General features: G+C 43.6%; 1 protein-coding gene across 1 annotated transcript in view; it reads right to left on the reverse strand.

The window, feature by feature from the left end:
- LOC103768100 (potassium voltage-gated channel subfamily H member 5-like) overlaps positions 1–12,297 on the reverse strand; it is a 56,472-nt gene that overhangs the window by 27,237 nt on the left and 16,938 nt on the right. The window contains exon 4 of the mRNA XM_008935232.1: positions 484–680. Within this exon, the coding sequence (XP_008933480.1) occupies positions 484–680 (197 nt within the window). The remainder of the gene's footprint in view (positions 1–483; positions 681–12,297) is intronic.

Here is a 12,297-nt window from a genome sequence, read left to right on the forward strand (position 1 = left end):
AAGGAAGTATTAATACAATACTTTTGCTGAGTATATTTTATTTATTTAACATCAATAAATTTCTCCTAGTTGGTCTATATGCAAAGCAGATCCATCAGACTGTCTACGGACCTATAACTTAGTAGGTGAGAGATCTCACCTCTGAGGAATCAAGAACCTGGACTCTTATCAGACTATAAAATATAACTTTATACATTATGCAACGGGGAAAGCAGCCAAACCCCAACAACTGTGAAGAAAAGGAGAAGAAATGTAATTCCTACATCGCCCTGCTAGGACTGCTTCTGAGAGCTGCACATCTACTGGTAACTTTAATTGAGCCATCATTAACAAACAGTGACAACATTTATTGAAAGGCCAGTTAATCTGCAATGACCCAAAAACGTCAAGAGTAAATTGGGGCTCACCAAACACTGCAAATAGTCTGCAAAAGCATGCAATCACTTGGCAGGAGGAAGGCAAGAAGAAGAGCTGTTTCCTTACCCGTTTCCTCAAATTGCAGGTGAGCGTGAGGTTCCTTGAGAAGGAGTTTGCAAAAGCAGTGTAGAAGTCCAACACTTTGAGCAAGGCTTCTCGTTTAATAATATGTAAGTCGCAGTACGTCAGAGCCCGCACGTTGGCACACGCGTGAGCCAGGCTGGTTTCTTTCCAGAAGATATCACCAAACACATCTCCTTTACCTGATAAACAGCAGGACAGATTTGTTAAAAGGTAATGCTTGTGCAGTTTTCTTCAGCACACAAATGATTCCTTCCCAAACCGTCTTACGCTTCCAATTATTCTAATATAAGCTCCCAACTGTGAAAATTAGTAAGGTTAAAAAGTATTTGATGTACTTAAGTATCCTCGGCAGTAGCCCCAGTATTTAAGGTATTTATAGATTGGTCTGTGAAGCATCATAAAGCCAGACTGTAGAGGTCTCCTTGCAGCTGAAGATGCAGGTAATGGAGTTTTCAAAGGCTCCCGAATATCATAAGCACTTAACTCATGTTAGGTGATGGAATATTTGAGGGTCTGCTCCTGAGTGACTTACTGCTCTTACCAAAAGCCTATGACATCTAGGTTCCTGCATCACCACAGCTTTGCAGTGTGATGCAGCTCTGCAGCTGGCTCAGCTGCCAGTGCCCAAGGTCCACATCTTAAAGGATGTTTAAACATTTTTAATTCAGTGTGAGTGGCAACACTCCTTCTGAAAAACCCACCAAAAACCTCCCTAAGACTTTTAACCTCTGAATAACCAACTCTAAATCTTAAAACAGATCCAGAAGTCTAGTCCTAAACCCAAACACATCCACTTTTGCAGAGGTTTACACTTAAGTCTGTATTTAAATGTCTGCTGAGTTAGAAAGGGTTGGATACCTTTGACACCCACACATAGAAACAACTTCAACCAGATGTGAAAATTACACTCAAGAGTATTTCTGCATTGGTAGACAGTGTGGCAGAACAGCTAATGCTTAGGATCTGCATATTTTAAGGCCTTAAGACTAGCTGTAGTCCAGTCCCATGGACAAAAGAGCTCCAAGGAGTAGAAGTGCATGAGATGTGATCCAACACACCACAGCTTCCTTTCCTCTGCAAGAAATCCACACCCCCAGACAGCCATGCTAGACACCAAGGCAGGACAAGTCAGGAAGATCAGAAGATCAGATTCAAAATCACACTCTTGACCCAACCAAAACACCAGCATGGATTAGACTAGAGATATGATTTCAGGTGTGGACCCTATGGTTGCTCTGAGAAGTAGCAGCATCAACAGAAAGCACATTGAAGCATCCAAAAGCTGCCTCTTGCTGCCTGGCTGTTCACCAAACACGGGCTGGGCAAGGGCCATTGTATGCTCTTTGTGGCTGACCCTTCAAATCCTGAAGCAGAAACCATGGTACAAGGGGTATTTTTTATTTCAGATCCTAATGATATCCAAGGTCTTTGTTTTAGCACTTACAAAAAGGAAACCAAAATTGGTCAGTCAGTGGTGGCACCACTATTGATTTCAGGTACCTCAAGCAGTCCCTTGGTGAGAGGTTAGTGATTTTACAGTTTTGGGATAACAAAAGTAATACATTTCAATATTTTCTCATCTAAGAGCTCATAACATTTCACTCAACTCTATTTTGGGAACACAGACCAGAGTAATAATTTATCCACCCTTATCACTTCTGGGGGTCAGAGGCTCTATTTCTCTATTTTCATTTCTGCTTTAGGTATTGTATCAACTAAAACATATGTAACATTTCTCATGCAGAGCAAACCAAAATGTGCAAGTCCTTATCTTCATTTTCTTGCTTTTATTTTCTAACAAAAGTCTATATGGCAAAATCATCCCTTAGAAAGGTTATAATTGAATTCTCATTGAAGTGATTTAATTTCACATATTTTGATGTAATTAACGATGTATAATTTGGCTGGTATTATTCACAAAACAAGCTGGTTTAAAATGCTCCCTTATCACAGAGCATTTCCTAGTGATATATCATTTATCCAATCTACTGTTTGGAAATTACACTTTGCAGTTAATTGCCCTTGATCTATACCCACAGTTCAAAACCTAGAATCATAGAACGGTTGGAGCTGGAAGGGACACTAAAGATATCTAGTTCCAGCCCCCCCCACCATTGGCAAGGACTCCTTCCACTAGACCAGGTTGCTCAAAGCCCCATCCAGCCTGGCCTTGAACACTTCCAGGTATGGGGCATTCACATCTTCTCTGGGCAACCTGTTCCAGGGCCTCACCACCCTCACAGTGAAGAATTTCTTCCCTACCTCTAATCTGAATCTACCCTCATCCAGTCTGAAGCCACTACCCCTTGTCCTACCACTGCCTGCTCTTGTACAAAGTCCCTCTCCAGCTTTCCTGTAGGCCCACTTTAGGTACTGGAAAGCTGCTATAAAGTCTCCCTGGAGTCTTCTCTTCTCCAGGCTGAACAACCCCGACTCTCTCAGCCTGTCCTCATAGGTGGTGCTCCAGCCCTCTTCCGAACTCACTCCAACAGGTCCATGTCTTTCTTATGTTGGGGACCCCAGAGCTGAACACAGTACTCCAAGTGGGGTCTCACAAGAGCAGAATAGAGGAGGAAAATCACATTTGTGATCTTGCTGGCAGTGCCTCTCTTGATTCAGCCCAGGATATTGTTGGCCTGGGCTGCAAGCGCACATTGAGCTTCTCTTCAACCAACACCCCCAAGTCTTTCTCTGCAGGGCTGCTCTCAATACACTTATCACCCAGTCTGTATCTGTGCTCCAGATTGACCCATCCCAGGTGCAGGACCTTCCAGTCAGTCTTGTTGAGCTTCAGGAGGTTCACATGGGCCCACCTCTCCAACCTGGCAGTGTCCCTCTGGATGGCACTCCTTCCCTCCAGTGTCAAACTCTACACAGCTTGGTGGTGTCCGCAAACTTGCTGAGGATGCACTCATGTTCATGTTGTGAACAAAGATGTTAAACCAGTGCTGGTCTCCATACCAGCCCCTGAGGAACACCACTCCTCACTGCTCTCCACTTGGACATTGAGCCATTGACCGCAACTCTCTGAGTGTGACCATCCAGTCAATTCTTTATCCATATATCAACCCACACAAGTCCAGGTAGATGACATCAGTTGCTTCTTCCCTACCCATCAATGTTGTCCCCACATCACAGAAGGCCACCAGCTTTATCAGGCAAGACTTGCCCTTAGTGAGGCCATTCTGGCTGTCACCAATCACCTCCTTATTTTGCATGTGTCTTAGCACAGTTTTCAGGAGGATTTGATCCATGATCTTCTCAGGCACAGAGATGAGACTGACTGATCTGTAGCTCTTCCTTTTTTTCCCTTTCTGAAAATGGGGTTTATGTTTCCCCTTTCCAGTCACTGGGAACTTCACTTTACTTGACTGTATGATTCTAAATACAGAATCATAGAATCTGTTAGGCTGGAAGGGACATCTAGAGTTCATCTGGTCCAACCTCCCTACAAAAGGAGGGACCTCTCTACCTAGGTCAGGTCACCCAGAGCCCTAGCAAGTGTGACCCTGAATGATTCCAGGGATAGGGCCTTCACTACCTCTTCTGGGCAGCCCATTCCAGTGAACTATCACTTTTGTATTAAAGAAGTGTTTTCTAATATCCAGTCTAAATCTATCCTTTCCTAGTTTAAAACCATTACTCCTTGTCCTATCATTACAAACCCTTTTGAATAGGCCTCCCCCCACCTGCATGTAGGCTCTCTTCAGGTACTGGAAGGTCACTGTAAGGTCCCCCCAGAGCCTTCTCTTCTCCAGGCTGAACAGCCCCAACTCCCTCAGCCTGTCCTCACAGCAGAGCTGCTCCAATCCCTGGATCATTTTGGTGGCCCTCCTCTGGAATTGCTCCAATATGTCTATGTCCTTCTTGTACTGGGGGCTCCAGAACTGACTCGGTATTCCAGGTGAGGTCTCACCGGGGAAGAGTAGAGTGGCAGAATCACCTCTCTTGACCTGCTGGCCACACTTCTTTTGATGCAACTGAGGATGTGATTTGCCTTCTGGGCTGCGATTGCACATTGATGGCTCATGCCCAGTTTTTCTGTCCACCAGCACTCCCAAGTCCCTTTCCCCAGGACTGCTCTCCAGCGTGTTATCTCCCAGCCTACGTGTTCTCTCCCAGCCTATACTGATAGTGCTGGTTACCCCAGCCCAGATGCAGGACCCTGCACTTGGCCTTGTCAAACCTCATAAGGCTCATCTGGGTCCACCTCTCCAGCCTATCCAGGACCATCTGGATGGCATCCCGTCCCTTTGGCATATCAACTGCACCTCCCAGTTTGATATCATCCACAAACTTGCTGAGGGTGCACTCAGTGCTGCTGTCAACATCATTAATGAAGATATTAAACAACAATGGTCCCAGCACAGACCCCTGAGGGACACCATCCTCCATCTAGACACTGAGCCATTGACCATCACTCTCTGGATATGACCATCCAGCTAGTTCTTTATCCACTGAATAGTCCACCCATCGAACCTGTAATTCCCCAATTCAGAGATTAGGATGTTGTGGGAAAATGTGTCAAAGGCCTTGCAGAAATCCAGATAGACAACATCCATAGGTCTTTCCTTGTCGACTGATACAGTCACTTCATTGCAGAAGGCCACCAGGTTGGTCAGGCAGGACTTACCCCTAGTAAATTCATGCTGCCTACCTAGGATTACCTCCCTGTCCTTCACGTGCCTCCACATGCCTCCAAATATGATGGATACTGGCTTAGTCATTTCATTGCCAGTTCCACCAGGACCTGCAGATACATTTCTTCTGCTGAACACTTGCCCAATACAGAATGATATTGCCATTAGCAGGCAGGCCAGCAGCCAAACTCCTCCCTCCACTCCCACATCACTGCCCAGAGACCCAAAGTGCCAGACAGCCATAGAGAGGAACAAGTCAATGCACTCACCCACCACAGTGTATGCAAGGAGAGTGAGCCAGGTGAGGAGCCAAGCCATGGGAGATGGCAGCAGCCAGGCCATGAGCCCAGCTATAGAGTAGGGACTCAGAGACAGCTTCATGCTCTGGCCCTGCCATCCTGTGAACTCCACTTGCTGTGAAGATTCAGGGAGCCCTTCCAATAGCCAGGACCCTCACTCAGCACATGCAGTATATAAATAGACATCCCAACCCCACCGCAAGGGGAGTCAGTTCTTAAATAGGTGGCTTCTTGCCTCACCTCCACCTTAGTGTGGGAGGTGGGGGCACCTGGTGGTGATCTCCTCATCAGTTCCCACCCAAGGCTGGCCAGACCCTGGGAGAAAACCAATCAGGAGGGTCTTTCTTGCCTGATTGTGGACATCATCCATATGTCAACCCTCATTCAGGGCTGGGAGCTTAACTCCAGCACTTCATTCAGTCCTTTGGTCCATGGATGAGCCACAGCCCTCACGCTACCACCAGGTGCAAAACCATCACTCTTCAACTCACATTCCCAGGACATAGGGATGCTCTGGCTTAACTGAGGTCCACAGCTGGTTCCATGTACTCGGCACAGTTCAGCACCCCCATCAGACCCACCCTCACAGTTCGGATCTTCAGCATAGTATTTTGTCAGGTTTCATGGATGTGTGCACCTTCAGATGGTCTCATACCTGATCTTCTCCCACAGTTGGTGGTTCTTCATTCTCTCAGTCCCTGCCTTTGCCTTCTGCAACTTGGCCAGTGTGGTTGGAGTGCTTCCAGTGAAGACTGAGGCAAAAAAGTTGTTGAGTAGCTCAGCCTTCTCCATATCCCAGGTAACCAGGTCTCCTGTTTTTTTTCCAGAGAGGGCCCACATTTTCCCTAGTCTTCATTTTATTACCAATGTACCTAAAGAAGCATTTCTTGTTGCCCTTGATGTCTCTGGCCAGATTTAATTCTGTCAGGGCTTTAGCTTTCCTAACTGATCCCTGGCTGCTCAGACAATTTCTCTATATTCATCCTAGGCTACCTGTCCTTGCTTCCATCCTCTGTAGGCTTCCTTTCTGTGTTTGAATTTGTCCAGGAGCTCCTTGTTCATCCATGCAGGCTTCCTGTTGTTTTTGCCCAACTTTCTCTTTTGTTGGGATGCATTGCTCCTGATATTGGAGGAGGTGATCCTTGAATATTAAACCAGTTTTCTTGTTCAAAAAAAGCCCTCTTCCTCCAGGACTTTATCCCATGGTACTTTACCAAGCAGGTCCCTGAAGATGTCGAAGTCTGCTCTCCTGAAGTCCAGGGTAGTTAACTTGCTGTGCACCCTCCTCATTGTCCTGAGGATCTTGAAGTCCACTATTTCATGGTCCCTGCAGCCAAGTCTGCCCCTGATCTTCACATTCCCCACCAGCCCCTCCTTCTGGGCGAGAACAAGGTCCAGCATAGCACCTCTTCTCATTGGCTCCTTTATCACTTTGCAGATATACTCAGGTTTACAGACATACTCACCACAATTACATAATTTATAGGAAATAGACCATCTCTGAAATACACAAAATTGCCTAATGGATTTGCTCTGTGAGGCAGAGGACAGAATGGAGTCCTGCTTTCAGTGGCTGCAAAGTGCTGTTAAAAAGACAAAATTCAGTATCAGGGACTATTATAATTTTCCCACCAAAATGTGAGCAAAATACTTGTTTTCTTTCCAAATTTAAGGTAATGCAGAGTTCATATAGTGACACATAATTAATTCTTCAACCAAGAGGCTGAAAGCAGTGGATGCTCAGTCCAAAACTGCATGATGTTGTGTTACAGAATGTGTACTCAAATTACAGGTAAATGAAATCACCACTTATAAACTTGAGAAGTCTGTCTCATTGTCTTCATTTCAGTGAGGCAAGGAACTGCACTGGGGCCCTCAGGAAGGCTGGGACATGATGAACTGACCCTATTCACTCTTCCATGAGCCATCAGTCAACTGATGTGAATGGGGAAGCTCTGGCCTCTTACAGCTGTTGTTTATTCTCTTCAGAAAGTATAAAATCCTGGAAGTGTTTAAGGGTTCTTGGATTTGACATTTCACACACACACACTTCCAAGTCTCATTTGCCCATTATAAATGTGCTAAGGAACATAACTGAATGAAAATAAAATCAACCAGCTTCTCCAAAACAATGTGTCTTTTCTCACAAATACAGAGATTAATGTACTATATTTCATCCCTATTAACTGTAGTTCATCGAGTAGAGAGCACTAATTATTCACTGAAGTTTAATTTTAGACAGTGTAACTAAGTGAAAAAAATCTTTCAGAGTTGCAACAGAAAATTTAACTGGTAGGTCTGCAACACCAGCTACTTGGAGGCACCTACACAACATACACTTGCACAACATGTGCACACTCCCAGGGAAAGCCCAGGGCTGGGCTGGGAATACAGAGGCACCTGCAGATGATGCAGCCTGCAGACTTCTCAAAACCTCTCTCCAGTGTCTTCTTGAGGTCCCAGCATGTTACCTCTCAAATCTGCATTGCCCTGAATACTCAAAAAATAAGTCTTAATACTTAACTGCTGTCTTAATACTCTTCCTGAATGAAGGCAAAGTTCTGGGAAGTCCTTCTTGCCCCTGTGATCACAGTGCCCGAAGCATCACTTAAAAAAGTAATGCTGTAAATTAGAGTGAGAATTGTTTGCATGCATTTTGCGCTTGTTAAGAGGAAGAGGAGACTCAGGATTTGGATACTGCTAGATTAAAGCTGGCAGGAACATTAGCATAAGGATTTGGGGGTTGAAAGAACCACAGAAACCAGGAGGACATGTACAAAGTCCTAGTCCATAATTTTTGCTGAAATTGCTACACTGATATCATTCTAAATATGGAGAAAAATTTGCTGATGGGCTATGTACTTATGCCTGTACATAAAATTTATATTCATGCATGTTTGTATATATATGTATAGACAATCATATGATATGTAACCACATAATAGATAAAGATATTTCTATACCCTATTTTATCTTTTGTATTACAATAACTCTCCCATACAGAAAGGGGAGGGGCAGGTGCTCACTGCAGCTTTGCACCATGGACTGACTTGCCAATTTGTGAGACAACAGCTCACTCCTGGACTTTTCAGGCAGAAAAAGGTATTAAGGGCCTTATGAAAATCCCCAGAAGCTTGTAAAGGCAATGGAAAAGTCCTTGGACTCAGAGAGGAAAGGCTCTTGTTAAGCAGCATCTCAGGACCCCTATAAGGCAAAATTTATCCTTCTCCACATGGGGACAGAAAGTGAGCTAAGAAATATCCTACTAGACGTGAGAACTTGATGGGGCCTTTGGGAGAAAGTTTGGGCAGGCAGTGAAAGAAAAAACTTCTTGTTGGAAAACAGCACTGAGGAAAAACTTGTGGAAGGAGCCAAGACATTCTTTAAGGTGCTAAGGTGTTTTTCTGTGCTGTGAAGTCTTAGGTAACAGGGCAGCTATCCTTCTCCCATTTTAAAAGATCTGCAAAGACCCATCAATCACACTAGAGAAAGCCAGATGTGATGAATTATGTAGGCTTTCCATCACGATATGCTCAAATCTCCTGTTTATAAAAAGCAAAGGCTGATTTTGTGGCAGAATCAGTAAAACTGTATCATGTATAGAAATGTTCATCTAATTAGCTCAGGTACTGATAGCCGTGAAGTGATGGCAGCATGCACAGAAGTAGAAGTCAGTCACCAAATACCAAGTCCCTGCAGCCATCATACATATACTGGTATGTACATTCATATAAATACATCTCCCCGTGTCTCTACAGCTCTGGTGAAACCTCTGGCTGCAGGACAGATGTATCTCAAACTGATGTAGAAATCCAAAGAGCAAGTAGGGAATCAGCTTCTGATCCCCAGAGCAGGACACAGCTCTGTGATGGTTCAGTGAGTAGGTAAGGTCTGCAGCTCTTTGCCATGGGATATCAGGGCTGGTTGCAAAGGTTTATAAAATGATGGGATGTACTCACAGAATAAAATCCATCTGTGTCTACTAAACACAAAAGATTTTCCTCTGGGTGAGGAATACACTGAAACACAGTTCAATGGAGGGTTGGAGCATTTTCTGGGGAAGTATCACTGTTTACTCACTTCACCTTCCTACTTTCTCCTGCACATCTGCTATTGGCCATGTTTGGAGACTGGGCTGGCTGGCTGGTGGGATGTTTGGATTTCTAGACTTAACTGATACAGCTGTTTATGTCTGAAGAGGGGATCTGGAGAAGATGAGAGTGATGTAGTGATGCAAATTCATCAGCTGCCTCTTGTCATCTGGGACTTCATTGCTTCCTGTAAGCACAGCCTATGATGTGCAGAGCTTACTGCTAGACCGTGAGAGAGTTCTCCCTGCCTCTGTAAAAGCTCTAGCCAAAACTTCAGCCTTTTCTGGGGCATCCAGAAGAGCCAGATCCCTTGAAAATCAGATCAGAGCCGAGCACTGACCAGTCAGAAATCCAGCTCTACAGGACTGGACATTAACATGTGAAAGGGCAGAACGATGGGAGAGAACAGCACTTCTAGCATTTGAAAGACTGTCAAAACGTTAAAGAAACAGCAACAAGAGGCTCCAAGGAATCAAGAGATTCAACCAAAGATTCAAGGCCATGCTGGCCAAGGTGCTTTGCATTATTTAACAGAGTGCAACTTTCCCCATCTGCACCTAGAAACACAAAAGAAATTTAACTTTCTTCCAGCATTCAGGACTGCTGCAAGAAAAACAAAAGAATCATATTGATATTCTCTCCTCACCTCTCTCACTTTTAGTTCAAGTCTCCTAGTACTTCATAATTTTCTAGAAGTGCCAGCTCCTGGAGACAGGGTATCTCCATTTTGATTTTATACAGAAATAAGTTTCTATCCTTCCTGAGGAAATAAACTTGAAAGCGTGCCCGTTCCCACCATCTTCAAAACTCATAAGGCAAATCAGATTGCCTCAAACTGTAAGTCTGATGTAAAAGAAATATATCACATGAGTTTAAAATAATTTTCCTTTTCTTGCACTGCCAAGACTTTTGAACTCCTGGGTTTGGCAGGGAAGCAGGCAGGTCTAATTCAAAAACATTTCAGCTCAGTGAAAGGAATCTTTTTGATGTTGGAGGCTGCAGATCACATATATAACACACTGCTGACACTAAATTAAGATTGATGCTTCTTATTATAGCTAACTATCATGGAGATAGAGATGAAAATATTTTAAATTTACAAAAATAATGTGAAAAATTGAATGCTCCCTTCAACTCCGTCAGTAAAAACTAATAACACTTTTGAACAAGCATCCTTAAGACTAAATCTTACATGGTACTACATATGCCAACCCAGAGCTGAACTCTTACTTTTTCCAAGGTATGTGCTTAAGAAGAGCTGCACATTGCAGAGCAGCATGTCATGTTGGTTCTCACACCAGTAATCCCTCAAGGATTTTGCAATACTTAGATTCAGCACTTAAAACCCAACCTGAATCACATTAATTATTGCAGTCCTGCTAGCTAAATAAAACCCAGCCCTTTCCTTTACAAATAATTTTCCACTTAGTTAATTTAGAGCTCTAACTCACTGGAACAAAAGAGACTATTCTTATAGATGAAATAGAACACAGGATGTTTCATAAACTGCTATGAGGGTGCAGGTTACAAACCTGAGAAAACTCTCACAATTAGTCTGCCTTGGTTTACTTTACAGGAAAAACAACAAAAAAAAATCAGTATTAAATATCAAGAGCTGATCTGAAGTAAGGGCAAATCCTGTTACCTTCATTCCATTTGAGAAGAAACTCAAGCTGCAATTAATTAAAATCAGAGAGTTAGCTACCAAAACTATGATATTGAATTGGACCGACATTTTTTTACATCTTACACCACATCACACATGGTCAGTCTTGTCCTGTCCACAGTACATGCCTGGCTGTATGACACCACGGAAATTCAAACTGTTGATGCCTAGATCCCAAACACCAAATTTCTAATGCCCACAGATGAGAGCTATGGAGTGCCAGTCTCCTGCTCACCACTTGCTCAGCCTCGAAAGAAATTTTCTCTGTGTGATTTGGTAGGAGATTTAATCTTTTGACCTCCAAGCACATGTAAAATTAAGAGTAGAAAAAGACTCATCCCGATTGTCAACTGTCATACCAAATGCAAGAAGACATGCCACTTGCACTCCTGCTCTCCTTAACTCTTCTGACACTGTGTAATATCCCCCCACAGACCAAACCTTTGAGAATAATTCATGAAGCAGACCTTTAATACGTGAAATTTTGGCTTGCCTAAAAACAATAAATCCAATAAACAACAGGTTGGCTGGGACTATGTGCAGAACATGCTGAGAATTAACATGCAACACATAAAGGAAAATAACAACTTAACTGAATAGTACGGGATCAGGACCCTAAGTGTGGCTAAACATAAGCCATTAAATCTATACTCATTCTGGCTTGACTATCAAAATTGAATTAATTCAGCAGCAGCCTCCACTAGGATTTAACTGCTCAATATATTTTTATTGCTGGGCAATTTGAACAAAATTTTTGATCGGTTCCTACAATCAACATTTGAACATGGTGGGTCATTATTTTTCTGCTGTCAAATGACTTCTTTAAAGCTTCTTAATCAATCTGCAGGGTTTAAGTTGCTGTACAACTTACAGAGTCAGCTGTGCAAGTAGCAGGAGCTGGAAAGCAGCTTCCAAAGATACGTGGTTGGCATCACCACTTCCGTGGAACTCCTTGCCAGTAGCAAATTCGGGTTAATTGCAGCAGGGTGAATTGTTAGGTGCCCTCTGCTAGCAGATGGCTCCTTTCATTAGCCTGGGGCACTTCAAAAGCCCCGTCCTTCCTGAGACTTCTCTGCTGATAATACCTCCCCAAGAAGAGC

This window comes from Merops nubicus, unplaced genomic scaffold (genome assembly GCF_000691845.1).
Source record: "Merops nubicus isolate BGI_N331 unplaced genomic scaffold, ASM69184v1 scaffold6132, whole genome shotgun sequence".
Lineage (NCBI taxonomy): Eukaryota > Metazoa > Chordata > Aves > Coraciiformes > Meropidae > Merops > Merops nubicus.